This window comes from Echiichthys vipera (genome assembly GCF_963691815.1).
Source record: "Echiichthys vipera genome assembly, chromosome: 7".
In the NCBI taxonomy this organism is placed as follows: domain Eukaryota; kingdom Metazoa; phylum Chordata; class Actinopteri; order Perciformes; family Trachinidae; genus Echiichthys; species Echiichthys vipera.
Genome location: NC_139832.1, coordinates 30418374 through 30439830, shown reverse-complemented (window position 1 = coordinate 30439830; position 21457 = coordinate 30418374). Strand labels below are relative to the sequence as shown.

The following is a 21457-nucleotide window of genomic DNA, read 5'->3' as shown; positions in this document are numbered from 1 at the left end:
GGTGTCAACTTTGCGACGTTGTTTGATAAGTTAGCTATGCTTGGCTTGCAACGCAAATAAATGCCACGTTATTTTATTCGAAGGTTGTTTTTTTTTTTTTTTTTTTTACCGTACTTATGATTGGAAAAAGGCATACAATTTTAAATAAATAGTCGCGGTTATGTCCTTTTGTTGTACAATTGGCATTATTGTATCTGTTAGGTTAACGTCAGGGAGATTAGCAACTAGAAAAGCTTTAGCTAGCTTGCCACTCTTTGTTGCTAGGCAACAGAACTCTCCACTGGGTGTCTGAGGTAAAGCCTGTAATTACATTAACGTGGCAAAATCACGCAGTCACTTGGTCAGCTGCATTATGCATGGAACCTATTTCCCAAAATACTATCCAAACAAAAACAAATAACGTACGACTGTGTGTTTGCCTGATACCAGACACAGTCCGGTCATTTTGTGAAAAAAGGTTAAAGAAATTGCAGCAGCAGCAAACTCAACTGATTTCGTATCCTCAGTATGTCCTGAGTACGGGGAGGAAAGCCCCAAAGAATCCCATAGGGGAAAGTTTCAAAGGAGAACCAGATATACCCCATGTATTCGCCTATTCATTATTTTTCAACGTTGACCCCTATTTTGGCTTAAAATAGGACTGTCAACTAGTTCCAGTCAGTTCACATCTTAAGTCAACAATAGAGGTCTGGACCCAGGCAAACTGTCTGTCTCTGTGTGTGTGTGCGTGTGTCTCATCTCGGCTCTTGTCTGATTAAGGATACAGGCACCATGTTGGTCCCTATATTCACACTGAAGCTGAATCACAAGATTAACCCTCGCATGGTGACTATTGGGAAATTTGATGGAGTCCACCCATGCCTTACTGCAGCCACACAGGCTGGAAAGGTAAGGGAAGTTAACATTTTCACTGTTACAGCATAACTTTGGAGAATTCTTAAAGGTTGAATATGTAGAATCTTTACTAAAAGCTATATTTAATAATAATGATACCCCTACGGGGTGTTTTAAGGGGTACGGAATGAAATTATTGCTTTTCCATTATTTTTTTTTTATTTAGACCGATTTACATTTTTTTTTTTTTTTAATTGACGAGTTTGACAATGACTTTCTGTCCCGTTGTGTTTCCATGGTAGCAGCCAATAGCATTGGGCGTTGCTGGTTGCCAGGGTTGTCTGTTGTTGGGTGCAGCTACTGTAGGCAATCTGCAATCCTGCAGCTGCTTCAGAGCCTCAGTGAAGGGGGTGTTATTTGTCCCAGCAGCTGGTGGAGCGGAGACGGGCAAAAAACAGAGTCAATATAGGCCGCGCATTCACTCCATGGACTGAAAGAAAGGAGAGAAACGCCATTCAAACGCACGCCCAAATAGCTACGGTTCTCCTTGATCGCTAACATCACTTTCATCTTTACCTAGCTGGAACGGCTAACGCTAACTGTCACTCAAACTCATCTAATCCTTGTTTTTATGGTGTGATTTGCTGGAGGAGATGGGTTCAAACAGGCTAAAACAGACTCTCGTCTCCTGTAGGATACTGGACCGGGTCTGACATACCTGGCAACCCGACTGCTGGAATTATATTTTGTTGTTGGGACTACGATCTTGAGACACTAGATGGCGCTGTTCTGCTCATTCTCCATATTCAACCTTTAAGGCACAGAAAGTAGATAGCATAGCATGGTTACATGATCATCCTTCCTTCCTTTATTTTTTGGGGTATTTATCTTCAAATTCCTTGTTATTTGTGGCCTTGTAACAAAATGACCATATTCTAAACTTTTCCTCAGATATTGTTATCATCATCCCATGCCCTGAATTCTCTGTTTCTCTCTAAAAGGTTTTTATCCATAACCCTCATGCCCGTGGTCAGAGACCTGTGGCCCACCGACTGAGCCAGAGCTCACAAGACTCTGACATCTCACTCCTCAACATCAACCAGGCAGTCACCTGTCTGACGGCAGGAACGCTGGGACCAAACACCACAGGAGACACGCTTTTGGTGGGATCCCAGACCAACCTGCTGGCGTATGATGTCCATGACAATGCTGATATATTCTACAGAGAGGTGAGTGGAGCTGAGAAGAAAAAGTTGAGGATACATGGTTGTCGTCGTAGGTTTTTCCAAGAATGGAGTCCAAGACGAAGAAACTTTAAAAAATGTATATTATAGCAAAAAGGCTAGCATTTATCACAAGTGTTTTTTGTACATTGTCTGCATAACAGTTACTGTTAAGTGCGTACCTCAGGTCTTTAATGACCCAGGACTACATTACACCACATCATTACACAATCAAGCACTCTACTTCCTGGTATTCCTTAAACTATTTGTTTTTAACACTAATCTAGTGTCAAAATGTCGTTATTCTAATGTACTTGTTAGGGTCGGTAGAAACCCATGCTGCGCTAGGGCTAGTTCTTGTGTCATTCAATCATATTCACCACCATAATTATTATTATTCATATCACCCTAACTGCGGTTGTTTCTACTATTCATATCACTCCGCTATATTAACTGCCATAACATGTAAGTCATATTCACATTACTATAGATATTATTACAGTTAATGTTAATTAATTGGTTACTGGCCGTCCTCCATAGAGCTGGGTCTATTCGACCTTCGTGCCTGTTAAAAGGACGTTTTTTTTGTCGCCACTGTATGCACAAGATTGTTGGATTAATACTGTATATAAATATTGTTATTATTATTATTATTATTAAAATTAAAGATAGTGTGACTTGTTGCTGCTCATGGGGGAATTGTTTAGTCTCTGTAAATCCTAAATTAGTCATAGATTGTGGTCTTTATCTACTCTATATTTTAAGTGTCGTCAGAAAACTTTTGTTATGATTTGGCTATATGACAATTCACCATGACTTCACAACAATAATATTCGTTCTTCTGAGTGGCAAAAGCAGAAGCATTCTCCGATGGCACCACTTTTAAACAAGCCCTGCCGTGTCATTTAACCAGAGTAAATGGCTTGAATTACTGGGTGATCTGGACTGAAGTGGAAGTAGAATTCATTTACACACTTCTAAGAATCTACAAGTGAAGTTTTCATATTTGTACATGAACATTTACATGTCAAATTAGTATATGAAAGTGACCTTGATGAGAGAAAGCAGTAGGAACATTTGGGGGATGCTCAGCCTGAGCGGCTCAGGTGGTGGTTTACACTAAAAATGACTTTAAGACTTTACGGTATATTTTTTAGCTATTTTCTGAAGGAAATCGTTAAAACCCTAAACCTTCTTCTGTATATCAGGCGGCTCAACCCCAAACCCAACACATTTTCAGCTTAGGTCAGTGGAAGCTGCTCATGTTCTGCCTAGCGGAAGTATCTGGATGCCTGTTGTTTACAAACATTCTGAAATGCCCTATACATAAAATTGAATTTGGGGTATGCTGGATGCAAGTGATAGCAGGTTATTCTGTGTTGTCCTGTTTAGCCTCATGTTGGCCCTGTTAGATGAATGACTAAATAGAGACAATGATGAAAAGGTTTGTTTATGTTAGCATTCTGTCCCAGTCACATGATGGTGCAGCACCAGGGGGTCAGGTATAGTGCAGAGCTCTATGTTCTTTGATATTGGAGTGTTTAGATTAGGGCTGCACAATCAATCAATTTTTTATCAACTTGAGCAATGCACACATTGTGAAAGACCGCTTTAAAATGTAACATTCTTTTTTTGTTTTTGTAGTTATTTTGGTCTTTTGTGTTGAGTCCAATGTTCAGTTTGTTCACTAAACTAAGGTTGGAAATAAGTTCCCCTCAGTTCTATTAATTCAACAAGCAAATTGGTTTTATTTTAGCAATATACTGAGAGCAGCAGAAATGCAGAACTGAGTACACTATTTGTTTTATTAAATCACAAGTATTATTGTTATTACAGTGCATTTTTTCCTCATATTGTGCAGCACTACATTTGATGACTGTTGCTCTGGAAATGAAGATATACCTGAGGCTAAAACTGATGATGAGAAATTTGTTTGTGTGCCATTTATGAATCAGATGATTTTAAATCAGTAGTGGATCATGAGAATGATGAAGCTAGCCCAGAAGGCGTGAGCTTTCAATGGGACAAGGGTCAACATACTGTCCAAGTGGTGATCCCAAGAGTTTGTACTGACAAGAAAACCTCATAATTATCTCATCTGCATCAACCATGCTGCTATAAACATAATGGCGCAAGTGGGTTTCCTAGCCAAATTTCTAACTTTGGCAACCAGAAGCTCTCACAAGTGCTGTACTTTCCCGGAAAACTTTGGTCTCATCTGTTGTGGCCAAGGCTGGAAAAAAGGAAAGAAGTGAGAGAACCTCTGGAAGCTGATGGATGCTCTAAAAGCCTTTTGTTTTCCCCAGAAACAAACACTGGAGTGGAAACATCTATGCTGTGTCTGTGTACAACTGGATACTTTAAAAATGGTTAAAAGTAAGAGTGGTCCAAGCGACAAGTTTTACAGCAGTGGACCTCCAACTTTTAAAAATAATTTACCACCTTTGAAATATTTTTTCAGTCAAGTACCCTCTGACCAGTGCAAATCATTTTTGATAGGGAAAAATGTCTTTAGAAGTACAAGACAGTGCTGCACCATCACTGTGTCTGATGTCATTTAAATGTTGCATATGAAAAGTTTAGAATCCATCACCAAATTTAAGGCAAGCCGATTTGTTGTCATCATGCAATCGTACTAAGACGTAATACATGAGTCCATAGGTGACATGGCTGGGAACCGCAGGGTCGCCGGTTTGAGTCCCTGTGTGGACCATGAATGGAGCGTGGATTAGTGGCTGAGAGGTGCCAGTTCATCTCCTGGGCACTTCGGAGGTGCAAGGCACCGAATCCCCAACTGCTAGGGGCGCTGAGCCATTGGCAGCCCCTCGCTCTGACATCTCTCCATTAATTGCATGTATATTTTGTCTGTCATTCAGTATCGAAACTGGCGTCCCACTAACAGTGAACATACGTTAGCGTGAACGTGATTGCGTTTATTACAGCAGCAGTTTACCGCAGTTGATGATCACAATAAAGATTTATTAATTATTTTAGGAATTGGGCATGACTGATGGAATCTCACATCCACCCTGCAGCACTTCAAAGTACCCCTTTCTTACAGTACAGTCTTTCCTCTTAAACGACCTTAACTGGTTTCTGTTTCCTCTGTGTGTGTGTGTGTGTGTGTATGTGTGTGTGTGTGTGTGTGTGTGTGTGTGTGTGTGCGTGCGTGTGGCTGTAGGTGACCGATGGGGCTAACGCTATCGTGTTGGGGAATCTTGGGGACATCCCGACTCCTCTTGCCATCATTGGAGGGAACTGTGCCTTACAAGGCTTTGATTATGAGGGCAATGACCACTTCTGGACAGTAAGAACAGCAAGGCAACATTTTAATATCAGAATACATTACAGCCTGTTGTAACATTCAAGAAGTTTGTTCTATGGAATAGAAATATAACACACAACTCATGACAGTGACACTTCAACTTCCTTTGTTATATTTCTGAATATCAAACCATTTTCTAGTCACTTATTATACAAGATCGTTTGCCCAATTTACTTGATTTGATCTGTATTTTACACAAGACTGCAAATGTTGTCATTAGGATTGTTTCCAATCCCTGTCAAAATGTACCTTCTTGGTTGAATCAACTACAGTATGTGATTGTATTCATAAAGTGTCTTGTTTTTAGGTGACTGGTGATAATGTCAGATCTCTCGTGCTCTGTGACTTCACTGGGGACGGGAAAAATGAGGTAAGTCCTGTTTGTCTTAGAGATGCACGATCCAGTTTTTTCCAATCCAATCTGATACCGATACCTGGGCTGAGCATATCGGCCGATACTACTGTAGAATAAATGAAGCGTATACCTGTCCATGTGAGTGAAGACATCAGACTTGACATAAACATTTAGTTAAAAAAAAAGGAACAAATTTACACAGATATAAATGTACTTCATATTATTTATTAACAAATAACAAAGTGTACATTAGCAGCAAAAAGAAATAAATCACACTTCCATGTTAAGTGCACTGCAAATAGATATTAAACCCTAACCGCTGTTGCAAACATAGAACCAAAGTGACTAGATCGCTGTAACTATTGCTGTATATGATATTAATAAAAAAGAAAAGACTGGATCAGAATGCTGGATCGGCCTGATTCATCCCATATCAGATCCAGCTAATTAGTCAATATGGGAGCAGATATACTGGATCGGTGCATCTCTAATTTTTCTGGCAGTCTACTCAGACACATACTGTTGTGCTTGGGCGGTGAGTTATCATAGACTGTAGGGTATTACAATATACCAGAGTATTTAGAAATCTAGACGCATGATTTTCATTATCAGCAAATATACAGATGCTCCTCTGCTGTATTAAAGAGCTGTATTGTTGTGCACGTCAGGATCACTCCTTGCATGACTTAAACATCAGGGAATTTTTTATTTTAATGTATTTTTAAGATATATATATATCTTAAAATGAGAATATTAAATATATATATTTAATATTCTATTCTATTATTTATTAATATATAAATAATTATATATATATATATATATATATATATATATATATATATATGTATATACTGTATATATATGTAGATCCTGGTGAAGTGTAATAAAGGTATGAAAAGAAAAGTACCGCCCGGCCTGAATGCTGTATAGTTGCTGTAGAGGTCTGTTGCTTGTCTGCCACCTGTTCCTCTCCTGTTTTCTACTTTGAAAATGTTTACAGTTACAGAGTCTGAACTATAGACATAAGTAGCATGAATGATTCGTTCATACTAATGTGACCATTTGTTGATTAAAAAGTAACACTTCATAGTAGTAGTCAGCTATTGTGTGTTGTGTTTACAGCTCCTGGTAGGCTCAGAGGACTTTGACATCAGGGTATTCAAAGAGGATGAGCTTGTGTCTGAGATGACTGAAAACGAGGTAAATGGATGCCATGTATTTCATTTTTTTTAAGACTCCAGAGAAAATCAATCAATACTGAAAACAATGTGTTAAATCCTGCTTATCCCAGAGGACAGTCTCACAAATATACTGGAAATCATTATTACACAGTTACTAGTTACAGCTTGAAAATAATTATCTTATGTGTTTTGTGCTATACTTGAGCAAAGTAATTCATTTTTGACAAGACAAGTTTTGCCTCTGTCCTTCTCCATACAGACAGTAACGTCACTGTGCCATATGCATGGCAGCAGGTTTGGCTATGCCCTGGCCAATGGCACTGTGGGAGTTTATGACCGCACCGCCCGCTACTGGAGGATTAAGGTACTGCAATTATTTATGATAATGCTGCCTTCTTAGACAAGAGGGCCTAGCTAGGGCTGGGATATATTTTATCAAAATTATATTAAATATCTATCATATAGTATATATTTTTCTACAGTATATCGTTTAGACAAACGGACAAACTGCATTGCAGCAAAATCAATCAATTATACTTTATTCAACCCCGAGGGGAGATTCTTTAAATATACTATATTCATGCCATTTGGATGGCGCTTTATGTTCTGATTCTTGCACGTTATTTTCATTTTGCACTAAAGGTCTTACTAAATTTAAAAAATACTCTCTTCATTCGTCAAGTAATAAGTTTTTACAAAAATAGGCTCTACCGTGTGGTTATTTTATTTAGACTTTTTATTGAGTTAACAGAAGACTTGCTATGTTGTGATATGTATCATTATCGAGATATAAAATGAACTATAATTGGTATAGACCCTTTTGGCCACATGGCCCAGCACTACAATTGAAATAATTGGCACTTGGTTGGGGTTTGTGTAATGTTTGTTTTCATCAGCCTTTCCCTCTGAGAGCCGCAGTACAGTCAGAGCCATTTTACTAACGTCCTCCATATACCTTAGATGTAATGAGTCTAAATTTCCTTTTGTGTTTTTCTCTCCTCAATCAGTCTAAGAATCATGCAATGAGCATCCATGCCTTTGACCTGAATGCTGATGGGGTGGTGGAGCTCATCACTGGCTGGTCCAATGGAAAGGTCAGTACACAACCTGTCAGGCCTGGCATTTAGAAACAACCTCTCACACCTCAGAAATGTGATTTGTAATTAGAACTGTGGACTCAACAAGTCATGAATTTCTACAGATACTGTAGCTGCTCTTTAGTCTTTGACCACATCCCCCCTTTGTTTCAGATCGATGCTCGTAGCGACCGCACAGGCGAGGTCATTTTCAAAGACAACTTCTCCTCCTCTGTGGCCGGAGTGGTGGATGGAGACTACAGGCTGGATGGACAGAAACAACTTATCTGCGCCTCCATAGAGGGAGAGGGTATGTTGTTTGTCTGTGTGACAATGACTTTCTGTCATGTCCTGTTTCCATTGTAGCAGCCAATAGCGTTGGGTGTTGCTGGTTGAAACAAGAATCATTTTGAGTTGAGAGCCAGCTAATGGATTCCACAATACTCACAAAAAGACTTCCAGTTGAAGACTGGCTAACGTTAAATACTGTTGTCAATTAATAGATTAGTCCAAATTAGGGGTTCCTCTGTTTGATTCATCACTGACTCACTCTGCAACAAACCTGGCAACGAGACTGCTGGAAGTATTTTTTGTTGTTGTGATTACGATCTTGAGACACTAGACGGAGGTGTTATGTTCATTCTCCATATTCAACCTTTAAATATATAATCCGTAAGATTTCCATCAATTTAATTGTATGTTAAATTAATATCTGCTCTGAGGACGTGGAATGTCACCTCTCTGTGGGGGAAGGAGCCGGAGCTTGTGCGGGAGGTGGAGCGCTACCAGTTAGATCTGGTGGGGCTTACCTCCACACACAGTCTCGGTTCTGGAACCATACTCCTGGATAGGGGTTGGACCCTATTCTTCTCTGGAGTTGCCCAGGTGTGAGGCGCCAGGCGGGTGTGGGGATACTCACAAACCCCTGGCTGAGCGCCGCGGTGGTGGAGTTGACCCCTGTGGACGAGAGGGTCGCCTCTTACGCCTGCGGGTGGTGGTCGGGGGGGACTCTGGCTGTTGTTTGTGCATATGCACCGAACAGCAGTTCAGAGTATTCAGCCTTCTTGGAGACCCTGAATGGAGTCCTGCATGGGGCTGGGAGGAGGCCCTTGTCCGAGAGATTTTCAACTCACACTCCGGCGAAGCTTTTCTGGCATCCCTGTGGAGGTCGGGGGCATTGAACCCGAGTGGGCAATGTTCAAAGCTTCCATTGCTGAAGCTGCAGCGGTGAGCTGTGGCCTCAATGTCTTGGGTGCCTCAAGGGGCAATAACCCTCGAACACCGTGGTGGACACCGGTGGTCAGGGAAGCTGTCCGACTGAAGAAGGAGGCCTTCCGGGATATGTTATCCCAGAAGACTCCGGAGGCAGTTGCAAGGTACCGACGGACCAGAAGGGCTGCAGCCTCTGCTGTGTCAGCAGGCGGCACCAAGGTGCTTCTGGAAAACCATTCGACATCTCAGGAGGGGGAAACGGGGAACCGTTGAAGCCGTTTACAGTAAGGACGGGACGCTGGTGACCTCAGCTGATGAGGTAATCCTTAATCCGACCAACACGCCCTCTTTTGTAGAGGCAGAGCTGGAGGCTGATGGGGAATCATTATCAATATCTTTGGCGGAGGTCACTGAGGTAGTCAAAAAACTCCACAGTGGCAAAGCCCCAGGGGTTGATGAGATTCGTCCAGAAATGCTTAAAGCTTTGGGTTTGGAGGGGCTGTCTTGGTTGACACGTCTCTTCAACATTGCGTGGAAGTCTGGGACAGTGCCAAGGGAGTGGCAGACCGGGGTGGTGGTTCCCCAATTTAAAAAGGGGGACCAGAGGGTGTGTGCCAATTACAGGGCTATCACATTACTCCCTGGTAAAGTCTACTCCAACGTGCTGGAAAGGAGGGTTCGTCCTATAGTCGAACCTCAGATTGAAGAGGAACAATGCGGATTCCGTCCTGGACGTGGAACAACGGACCAGCTCTTCATTCTCGCAATGATCCTGGAGGGGGCCTGGGAGTATGCCTATCCAGTCTACATGTGCTTTGCGGATCTGGAGAAGGCATATGACCGGGTTCCTGGGGAGATACTGTGGGAGGTGCTGCGGGAGTATGGGGTGAGGGGGTCACTTCTGTGGGCCATCCAATCTCTGGACACCAAAAGCGAGAGCTGTGTCCGGATCCTCGGCAGTAAATCGGATTTGTTCCCGGTGGCGGTTGGCCGCCAGTGAGGAGACGATGGAGCGTGAGTTTGGCCGGAGAATCGGAGCAGCAGGGGCGGTGTTGCAGTTTCTCTACCGCACCGTTGTGACGAAAAGAGAGTTGAGCCAGAAGGCCACTGCTCCTTTGCGTTGAAAGGAGCCAGTTGAGGTGGTTCGGGCATCTAGTAAGGATGCCCCCTGGGCGCCCTCCTAGGGAGGTGTTCCAGGCACGTCCAGCTGGTAGGAAGCCTCGGGGAAGACCCAGGACCAGGTGGACAGATTAGATCACCACACTGGCCTGGGAACGCCTCAGGATCCCCCAGTTAGAGCTGGTTAATGTGGCCCGGGAAAGGGACGTTTGGGGTCCCCTGCTAAAGTATGAGTATTCCAATCTGTGTGCCTGGGGAGACATTCGCTCTTTAGATGTAAATAAGCCGCCATGTTAGTGACTCTGCTGACAGCTGTTGGTCTGACGCCCAGTGTCGTCACTAAGGGTTAGGCTGCGTTCACTTGTAATCGGAAATCATAACTCCCAACTTCTGAGTCAGGCTTGTAGTAAGGGCAGAAGTGTGATAGGCCACTAGAAACAACAACTGGTGAACTCAAATCTTCCGAAACTTTAAGCCAAATGAGAAAAGGTTATATCCTGCAACTAACCCAGAAGAAATGTAGCCATTAGTGGTAGTTGGACTTAATCTTGTAGGCTTGAGCTGTCACTTACAATACAATTAAGAACTGTTGGAATTTATTTGTGGTGCATTTGTGATTCTCTGACCTTTCATGTACAGTTAGTGCATGATTGTCAGCCTCAGCTGCACCTTGAGCACATGCCAGACCTGATTTGGAAGAAGTGACCATTTACACTTGGCTGAGAATGTCATCAGTGTTGTAAATGTGTGTCTTGTAGTCCGTGGTTACCTGCCAGCCAGTAAAGACCTGAAAGGGAATCTCATGGACTCCAGTGCTGAACAGGACCTCATCAGAGAGCTCAGCCAACGCAGACAGAATCTCTTGATTGAGCTACGCAACTATGAAGAGAACGCCAAGGTACAAATATACAGGATTTATTGCATTGTTTCTTCATTTGTCTTTTCATTATATTTTTTAACATTTACAGAGAGTACAAATGTGACATAGTGTTTGTTCATTTCTTAATATCATACATGATATAGTCAGAGATAGAGCAATGGGTTGAAAAACGCTTAATTCCTTGAATATGTAGATTTTCATTTTACCCTTTGGTTATTGATAAGATATTGTATAAAATCATAGCAGAGTATTTTTCCGATTATTCATTTGAATGATTTTGATGACCTCTGCTCTTTTCTAGAGTGTTACCCGAAGGCCAGATTCTCACCTTTGAACTTGAATTACTGCATTGCAACCATGCTTTCTTAGCAAATCCCATTTTTCATTTCCCAACCCCCCTTTTTTCATTATATTCTTGTCATATTTTGGCTGCATCCCAGTTTCTTTAAGAGATTACAGACTAAACAGAAAATGACAGGCTTCCTAATTGACATTGGGCTGTACATCTACACAAACTGTCCTTTTGTTTCAGGGTGCTTCAGAGACAAACAGTGGGATGGGTGTCATACCAGCCAACACTCAGCTCCAGACGCTGCTGTCAGTGAGACCTGCTACAGAGGCTCAGAAGGCTCATGTAGAGCTCTGCATTTCAACACCAAATGGTTGAGTGTTTTAGCACTTAAGATGAGAATTTCAAGCCTGTCAAGGACTGAGTAAATACTAAATCTCTGAGTCTCTCCTTTATACTCTCCAGAAACCATCATCCGTGCAGTGCTCATCTTTGCAGAGGGCATATTTGAGGGGGAGAGTCATGTTGTCCATCCCAGTGCCCAGAACCTGTCAGGCTGTGTCAGAGTCCCCATCGTCCCCCCGAAGGACATACCAGTAGATCTGCACATCAAAGCCTTTGTCGGAGGGAAAACAAGGTAGGATATGTGAAAAATGTATAGCTTTTTTCATATATGAACCATGAACAATGTCAGGAGAATCAGGTGTGGACATAGTCCGGAGTTTCGCTTTCACACATGCAGCACAAAGCAGGACATTCTCTGTGCCAGGCATGTTCTCACTTACTTGAAATACGTTTGAATTATATATTTATATGTATACAACGTGGATATAGCCGATTTTTAATTTAGTCCGTCTCTCAGAAATAAACAAGTTCCGAGTTATTCCTTGTCACATGCACTAAAATAACAAAAAGCAATCTTTGTCACTGAAAATCTATGATTTTTCTTCTACGCTCCCTCCAACAATGCTCATTAGATATGAATTTAAAAAGAAAATCACAGTAAAGTAAAATCAAAATGCAAATCTAACACATAATAGTACAGTTGAATTGCAGGGCTAAATATGAACATAATCAAATATAAATAAAGGATTATAAAGATGTGTGTAGACAGTACAACCCTGTTTCCAAAAGAGTTGGGATGATGTTTAAAATGTTAATAGAAACAGAATGTGAGGATTTGCAAAACATTCAAATCTGATATTTAGTAGAAAATAGCACAAAGACAACATTTCAAATGTCTAAACTGAGAAATTTAATTTGAATTTGATGCCTGCAACATGTTTAAAAAAAACTGGGACAGTGACAAAAGACTGGAAAAGCGGTGTTGATAAAGTTGTTAAAAGAAGAGGTGATGCAACAGAGTTGAAAACATGACCCCGTTTCTTTGTGCTTTTTTCAATGACATATGGGCTCAGTGATCTGCAAATCATTGTATTCTGTTCCCGTTTTTACATTTTACACAGTGTTCCAACTGTTTTGGAAATGGGGTAGTATTTGCAAATTCACATACAGAATGTAAACAGGTATGTAGTAAATGTATATGCAAAACAACAAATAATAAATATATATACACAGAGGTATAAAAAGTGTCTGTAGGGACAGTATAGTGTAAAAGTCACAACATACGGCGAGTGCTGAGTTCAGACTTCTGTTTCCTTGCGCTTGGACAAACAATTGGTGGACAGGGAGAAAGAATATGAGATGTTTCTTTCTCATCTTGGTCAGCGTGTTCTCGACCACTCTGAAAATGCTCTCTTCAGAGAAAAGCAAAAATAAAAAAGCTTTGGTGAATCCAATGGGTACTAACAAAATAAGAACAAATCATGGATACGGACAAAACTAAGAGAAAGGTTGTTTGTGCTGTACATCGGTTCTTGCATGAGCGGCTTTATTCACACATGGGCTCAGTCTGAGATCACACAGACTTTGTACTAGAGAGCTGTCAAGGGTAAAGTCTGTTTAATGTCTGGTCTGACTCGGACGTCTGCGTTCTCACATGCAGCTCAGTCGGACAATGTCTACATCATTTCAGGTTTGCTGTGCATGTGTGGAAGGGGCTTCTGTATGCTGTTATGATTGATTGTTTTTTCTTGCCCCCCCACCCCCCACCCCCAGCACCCAATTCCACGTGTTTGAAATCACTCGTCAGCTGCCTCGTTTCTCCATGTATGACATCCCAGTTGACTCGTCAGCTGCTCCGCCCACTGGAAGGGTCACCTTTAGCATCAATGACCGACCACAGCGGGTAGGCTGTCAGACTGTGTCTCAGGAAGACAGAGAACAATAGGAAGCAGGATTCTGATCAGTCTCACAGCTTGTTCAAAATCTCTATGTATGTAATGTATGTCATTGTTTACGTGTGTGTGCGTGTGTAGGTGGTGATGTGGTTGAATCAGAACTTCTTGCTTCCTGATGGTGTAGACAGTCCTGACATCACCTTTAATTCACTAAGAGGAGGGGGACTGTTGTCCATCAGTATGGCCAGCAATGGACAGGTAAACGCACACAGCAGTTATGTGTTTAGCTATAAGCTTGATTCACAATCATTGGTTGTTTGATGTTATACTTTTGGACAGGTTTTAGCTGCAACTTTCCATGAACAACAGAGGCACAGTACTTTGCATCTCAAAACAGAAACCCTTCAAACATGAAGTTCGTATGATTCATCATTACCAATGAAATCCGTGGCAATAAGAATAATCTATTTAAATCATTGATTTTCACGATCCATCAGTTTAACTCTGATGAGTCGGGAGTAATGAATTTCATTAATGTTACATATCATTTCAGCCCGTCCTAAACCCTCCATGTCCTACAGTTTTTTCTACTTTCAGTTCAAGATGACATCAATCCGTACTGGATTTCTTTTTACGGTCATCTGCTCCAGACGGGCTACTGTAGTGTTTACATAAGATACTGCTACAGGTAGCTACATGCTAACGTACTGTAAGGGAAAGCTGTGATCTTGGCTGCAGATGTTCACTTCTCCCCAGTTTCAGATCATATTCCTGCTGAAACATGTCAGTCTGTTTTTTTCTTTAGAAGCTTTTATTAGTGATTTTTCACAGTAGAAAGAGGCGCTATACTCTGTTACAGCCAGTCCCCGGCTGCAGCGGACGCTACAGAGACAGCAAGAGCACAGAAGACTCCTAACACTGACCAATCAGAGCAGACCGGTTTATTTGGAGGGGGTCTTAAAGAGACAGACGCTACAACAGAGCGTCTCAGACTGAGGGGAACTACAGGTGCAGCAGCCAAAGGGTTTTTTCCACATTAAAACATGGAAACATGTTTGAGTACAGCGATCTTCAACAGGGTTTTGTGACCCTTAGAGGGTCTTCAGAGTAACTGCAGGGGAGCCACCAACATTTTTTTTCAGTTTTTAAAATGCTTGAAAATAAACATAAAAAATGAGTCCAACAAATGATTAGCAACGATAGACTGGCCAATGTGTGGAAAGAAATAGTTTTATTAACACAACATTGATGATATGTGAGGTAACCATCCACATATACAGTTAGGCTTAAGCATTCTCTGTGCCGCCCACATTCATGTGTATCATTAAAATGTGATGTAAATAATAATAATTATTGTCTTAAAGCTGCAGTTGGCAACATTCTGCTCCGTTAGAACAACATAAATCACCCATGTGCACCTAGAGCCTGTTGTTTGTTTTGCAAAAGTCCACCACGCCCGTTTCCTCCTGTCCGCTCTCAGAGCTGTGTGAGAGCTGACTGTCAGTCACAGTTCGTGCACACGCCACAGATCACCGCTCACACATGTTACAATATCAAAGCTAGGCATATGCTAAATGATGATAGCAATTGCTATCTATGAGTAAGTTAGCCAGTCTACCTCCATGTAGCATGTGCTCCATGCTGTTTATTGATGAGAGAAGACACGGGCGTGTTAACAGGAATGTGGTGCACACGCACTGACGAGCACTCGATGGAAGGGAGCGGAGGAGCTCAGTGCTCAAGTATGAACCTGAAAATGTGCAAAATATGTCCCGTTTATTTCGGCATAATAAGTATAAGTACAAAGCAAATTCAATTAATATCCTTGAGGCCAAATAATGAATTGTAATTTTAATAAAATCCAAATATTGTCAAGTGCAATATCCAAATCAATGGGGGGGAAAAAATGTCACAATAACATTTTGAATCAAGAGGTACAGATTTACGCAAAAATCACACCATGATCATATTTATATATACATATATAATGAATATAACTTTTACTGAAAATGAGAATAATGATGCAAAAGTGTAACCTGACTGTCGCCGGAAGATTTCCTTCCATCTTGACTCCACCTGGCTCCACTCAACCATCTGGGATCGCTCCATAGGAAAGTGATTTCAGGGTCTGCAAAAAATGGACGTGCCAATCAGGACCGCCGGGCGGGGTTTTATAGATGTGACTTAGCGGAGAAGCGACTGTTTTACGATTCAGACAACAATGGCGGCTCACATCGAGGAAGCAGACGTCAACATGGATGCTGCTGTTTCATCCATGTTGTCCAGTCTAGAGAATCTTTCTTCTTTAAAAGAACCAGAGAACGTCTCTGAAGGCTTTTGCTGGTGGAAACCATGTTTTCCTCCTTCTGGCTTTTCCGTGTGTGGCTCTCATCAGCATCAGGGGTTGGTTACGATGTGAGTGGTTGAAGTAGCATGCCAGTAAAGATGACGGACAAACGGTTTAACCAATCATATGCAAGGATTTTTGATAAGGCCCAGCCTCCTGAAATCACTTTGCTATGGAACGATCCCAGATGGATGAGTGAAGCAAGACGTAACCAAATTCATCTGGCGAGAGTCAGGTTAGCAAAAGTGATCGTTCCCTCCAATATTGTGAATCATATCGCAATTGCAATATCAGTCAAAATAATTGCAATAAGATACTGTATTTTCATCATAGCATGTGCAGCCCTGGCATTTCCCTCTAAATCAGCTAAGATCAGACAATAATGAATCTCTAATTTGCCGAATCAGATCACTCTGAGAACCGATGACATCGACCTGGCAGGAGATCTGGTCCAATCACTCACCTCCTTCCTGGCAATAGAGGACTTGTCAGCAGAAGCAGACTTCCCGGGATACTTTGAGGAGCTACGCACTACGCTCACTGAGGTTTGGCTTTCATGAGATATTCCATTAATACTAAAGACACAATACCTTCCGTCCATTGTCACACGTACAGTGCCTATAGAAAGTCATGATACCCTTTGGAAATAGTCACTTTTGTTTCATAGCCTAAAATGATGATACATAAAAAAAGATTTTTGTTCCAGAGTGATTTACACATTTAGCCGTACAACATTCCAGTGAATTTAAAAAAATATATATTTAATCCTGAAAATTAATGAAAAACTAGAAAAGCAGGGTTGAGTCCCCAGATGTAATACTTTGTGGAGGCACGTTTTTCTTTAATTACAGCATCAGTCTGTCTGGATCTGTCTCTACCAGCTTTGTGCACCTAGCCTGGGAAATATTTCCCCATTCTTCCTGCAGAACTGTTCCAGTTCAGTCAGATTCTGTGGTGAGCGGTGATGGACTGCACTCTTCAAGTCCATCCACAGATGTTCTGTAGGATTCAGGTCAGGGCTCTGACTGGGCCACTCTAGGACATTCACCTTCCTGTCCTTTAGCCACTGTGTTGTTTTTATGGAGGTGTGTTTTGGGTCATTGTCATGCTGAAGGTGAACCACCTGTCCATTTTCAAGTGTCTAACAGAGGACTGAAGGTTTTCCTCAAGAATTTGGGTGGACTTGGCAGCATCCATGTTCTCTTCAGTCCTGACCAACTGCCCAGTCCCTGCTGAAGAGAAACAAGCCCACAACATAATGCTGCCACCACCAGGCTTCACTGTAAGGATGCTGTGTTTTGGGTGGTGTGCTGTGTTTGGTTTCTGCCACACATAGCGCTTGTAGTTCAGCCCAAAAAGTTCAGTTTTGGTCTGAATGTTGAATGTTGCATGGCAAAATGTCTAAATCACGCTGGAAAATTTAATTTTTTTATGTATCATCATTTCAGGCTGTAAAACAAAAAAGTTACTATTTTAAAAGGGTATCCTAACTTTCTATAGGCACTGTACATGGACTTTATGACAGGACTGGGAGAACCCATGAGAAAGGAGTTCTTTATTTTTTCAGTAAAGAGAATGTTGTTGTTGGTGCTGTGCTTTAATATTGAGTCTTAAATATCTGTATGCTAGGTGGATGAGTTCCACTCTGTCCATCAGAAGTTAACTGCAGCCATGGCCGACCACTCCAACTACATCAGGAACATGCTGGTGCAAGCAGAGGATGCTCGCCTTATGGGTGAAATGTGGGTAACCACCATATGCATACAGTATATAAAACTGCTCTCATTTATAAGAGCAGTTTTATTTATATATATATATATATATATATAAGCACTACAATACAATACAATACTTTAGACCTTCTGTTATAGACCTGGAACATTTTAAAACCAGGGTTGAATGTTGCTAGATTGGGCGGTTTTCTGTCCCATTGGGCGGCCAAAGAACTTAGTCCAGGCTGGTCAACCACCAGAGTTTCATGCACCATCTGGTCAGACCAGCAATCTGCTGAAAATAGTATTGATTCACTGCTAAAAAATCAATTGAGCCGGAGGACATTATCCGAAAAGCTCACAGTGAAAATGATAAAGCCTACCAGCCGTCCTCGGGGACCTGCACAAAGCCTCAGAGAGCCAGGGATGAGAGCAGGCAGGCAGACGGGTGTCACATCTTTTCAGAGCACCGGAACAAAAACACTGACACATCACCGACAGTACAATAATAACATCCCAAACAAAAGATTCCCTTTCACTGGTTTCTTTTACATGATAAATACTTTCAAAATACTCATGCTTAAAAATACAGAAACAGAAAAATACACAAAGCTACCCATCGGGCCGTAACCCCATTTAGTGGAAAAGTCACGCCACCCCGATGTAATGGATAAAATATTAGAAATGCCTCTTAGTATAATCATTTACAATTCAAACTCCTTTACTATTTTTTTAGCACAGGACCAAAGTAAGTGTTTCTCTACCTCTTTTCCCCATCCTTTCACTCTGTTTTTCTCTCTTGCCCTCTGTAGGACAACTATGAAGAAGCGTTACAGAGAGCTTTACGATCTCAACAGGGATCTGATCAACGAGTATAAAATCCGTTCCAACAACCACCATGCACTACTGGCCTGCCTCAAGTCTGTCAACCAGGCCATACAGAGGGCCGGTAGACTCCGAGGTAGGCATGTGTGTGTGTGTGTGTTTGTGTGTGTGTGTGTGTGTGTGTGTGTGTGTGTGTGCTGCAGCGGTGTGAGAGAGAGAGAGAAATTAATAAGGAGAGTGAGCGCCGTAATCCAGAACCAAACAGTGAATCAGGGAAATAAAACGGTATTTTCACCGTTTCACACCTAAAACAGCAGCTGTAGCGAGTAACTCACTGTCTCTTTCCTCATTTATATTTTATAATGCTACAAATTACACTCAGCGGCCACTTTATTAGGCACCCCTGGTGCTTAATAAAGAGTCAGTGTGGTCTTCTGCTGCTGTTCCCTCTCTGTAGAAAGTAGGTGGTGTTGTGTGTTCACAGATGCTCCCCTGCATTCCTCTGTTGGAGCCAGTGGATATTTGAGTTCCTGTTGCCTTTCTATCAGTTCCAACTAGTCTGCCCATTCTCCTCTGACCTCTGGCTAAAACAAGGCGTTTGCGCCCACAGAACTGCCGCTCACTGGATCTTTTCTCTTTTTGGGACCATCCTCTGTAAACCCTAGAGATGGTTGTGCTTGAAAATCCCAGTAGATCAGCAGTTTGTGAAATACTCAGAGCAGCCCGTCTGGCACCAACAACCACGCCACGTTCAAAGTCACTTCAATCACCTTTCTTCCCCGTTCTGATGCTGCTTTGAACTGCAGCACATCCTCTTCACCATGTCTACACGCCTAAATGCATGTGGTTGCTGCCGTGTGATTGGCTGATTAGAAATTTGCGTTAACGAGCAGTTGGACAGGTGCACCTAATAAAGTGGCCAGTGACGGTATCCAGTTACGAAAAAAAGTCTGAAAAGTCAGGGGTCAGAACAGAAGTACAGAGAGGTGTTGCTATGGAGATGATACACCGTCCCAGTTGTATGCAAGTAGTAGCAAGATAATCTTTGGCCTGAACTGGGCTTTCTACATTATTGCATGTGTGTCTTGTGTATCTTGGAGGGCATCACCAGCATCCTTTTTTTGCCTCCTAAGCTTTTACACACAGTGAATATATAAAGCGCTGCCGATGTGGATGAGGGACTGCTAATTGTCGATAGTCAGTGGTATACCTACAGTAGATAGTGGTCAGCACACCCCCAGTTTGGAGAAGCAGTCAAGGATGCTAAGCAACACACTGCTGTGGGAAAAACATATTTTAGCCCCATAAAAACATTTTCTGTGTGCGTGATATTTTCACCACTTTACCATACCATCAGACAGCCCGCTCCTTTCCAAAGAACTTTCCCCAGCTGCAAAAGTTCTTCTTTCAAAGATGGGTATGGTCGGAGTAGGGATGATCAATTCAGCAAATCTTCAAGTTGGAAACTTTCCATGGGAAAAAAGGGAATACACCTGGAATTTACAACATCGAGGATTGGCCCTTTACAGGGATTGTAAATATAGTTGGGGAAAATAGATTTTAGCATAATATTTACTAAAACAAGCAGATTTCATGCAAGTACACATGATAATATCTATGCCATTTCTCAATCACATGCACAGATGACCCTGGACTATTGAAGCCACATATTTGAGCCCGTGGACTACATACAATTTCCAAATATTTCCAAAATTCCCCGGCTCAACTTCCAATGGATATTTACCAGAAATGTTCTGCCCCTTTGCAACCCAAGGGTTGAAGCACGAGCGCCAGAGGAAGTGGGGTAGAAAGTAAGAAAGGGATCATTGCACCCCCACGTCCCCTGGCCTGATTTCACGGCTGGTGTGATCCCATAGCGAGAGAAGGCCTCTAGTCCTTTTTTTTAAAGTTTATTCTATAAATTATGGAGAGTCTCACCCAAACAGATGATCTGCTGTGTAATAAAGTGCACAGTGTAGGTTGAGAAGAAAAGGTCAAGTGGTGAAAATATTCTACATGTAGTGTAAGCCTAAACCGAAATAATGTTTTTTTACGATGGGCCTATTTGAGGTTGTTAAAATAGGTTTAGAGTTCTGTACCCATCCACAGCAGTACGTTGCAAAGCTTCGGTTCTCCAAACTGGGCGTATGCTTACCGCCTTTTATTGTAGGAAATACACTGACTGTGGATAAGAACCTCATAAAACCCTACTACAAAACATCCAAACGATGTTTTTTTTCATATTAATCGGCCTATCACTGTTTCCCCTTCTCTTCAGTGGGTAAGCCCAAGAACCAAGTGATCTCTGCCTGTCGAGACGCCATCAAGAGCAATAACATCAATGCACTCTTCAGGATCATGAGAGCTGGCACCGCGTCCTCCTGAGGGTGGAAGGAGGGGGAATGCAGGAATGGACAAATAGATTGAAAGTACGAGCACAAATGGTCAGTACTGTAATGTTGAACTTCATCTAACCAAGCATGGCACCGGCACGGACGTTTCACCGAACTGATGGGACCACAACTACACATGGACATGAAATGGGCCGCCGCTGTAGGCTTAATCTATCTTTATACATGATTGGGGAATAAACATCAGCATGGCAGCTACATTTGGCTGCGGCTCTGTAATACTTTAGCTGGATGTGAAACTTGAAAAATCTGCTGGCTCACAGAAATACGATGCTGAACACAGGCTTAGCGCACTAGTATCTCAGTGTAGCTCTGTGACTGTTTGGAAGAGCTCGATTTAGTGCAGAGCAGCGTAGCTAGATCACTTTGTAGTGCAGGAAGGAGTGACACAACTGTTTAGTGAGTCAGCTGGACCAAAAGAGGGA

General features: G+C 42.0%; 1 protein-coding gene across 1 annotated transcript; it reads left to right on the top strand.

Moving 5' to 3' along the window:
- The first annotated feature begins 758 nt into the window (after positions 1-758).
- On the top strand, positions 759-21190 carry bbs2 (Bardet-Biedl syndrome 2). The gene is made up of 17 exons (XM_083917060.1): positions 759-888; positions 1836-2063; positions 5239-5364; positions 5690-5752; positions 6863-6940; positions 7181-7285; positions 7929-8015; positions 8172-8307; positions 11087-11226; positions 11741-11870; positions 11963-12134; positions 13616-13745; positions 13876-13995; positions 16492-16629; positions 17714-17826; positions 18609-18757; positions 20900-21190. The coding sequence occupies exons 1-17, from the start codon at positions 772-774 to the stop codon at positions 21004-21006; spliced, it is 2139 nt and encodes a 712-aa protein (XP_083773186.1). The 5' UTR covers positions 759-771; the 3' UTR covers positions 21007-21190.
- The last annotated feature ends 267 nt before the right edge of the window (positions 21191-21457 follow it).

Bases quoted from the DNA above. Each gene is read 5' to 3' on its own strand.
- bbs2 (XM_083917060.1), top strand. From the start codon at position 772: ATGTTGGTCCCTATATTCACACTGAAGCTGAATCACAAGATTAACCCT. The intron at 8,308-11,086 runs GTATGTTGTTTG...TGTGTCTTGTAG, and splicing joins CGCCTCCATAGAGGGAGAGG to TCCGTGGTTACCTGCCAGCC. The intron at 13,996-16,491 runs GTAAACGCACAC...TTGCCGAATCAG, and splicing joins GTATGGCCAGCAATGGACAG to ATCACTCTGAGAACCGATGA.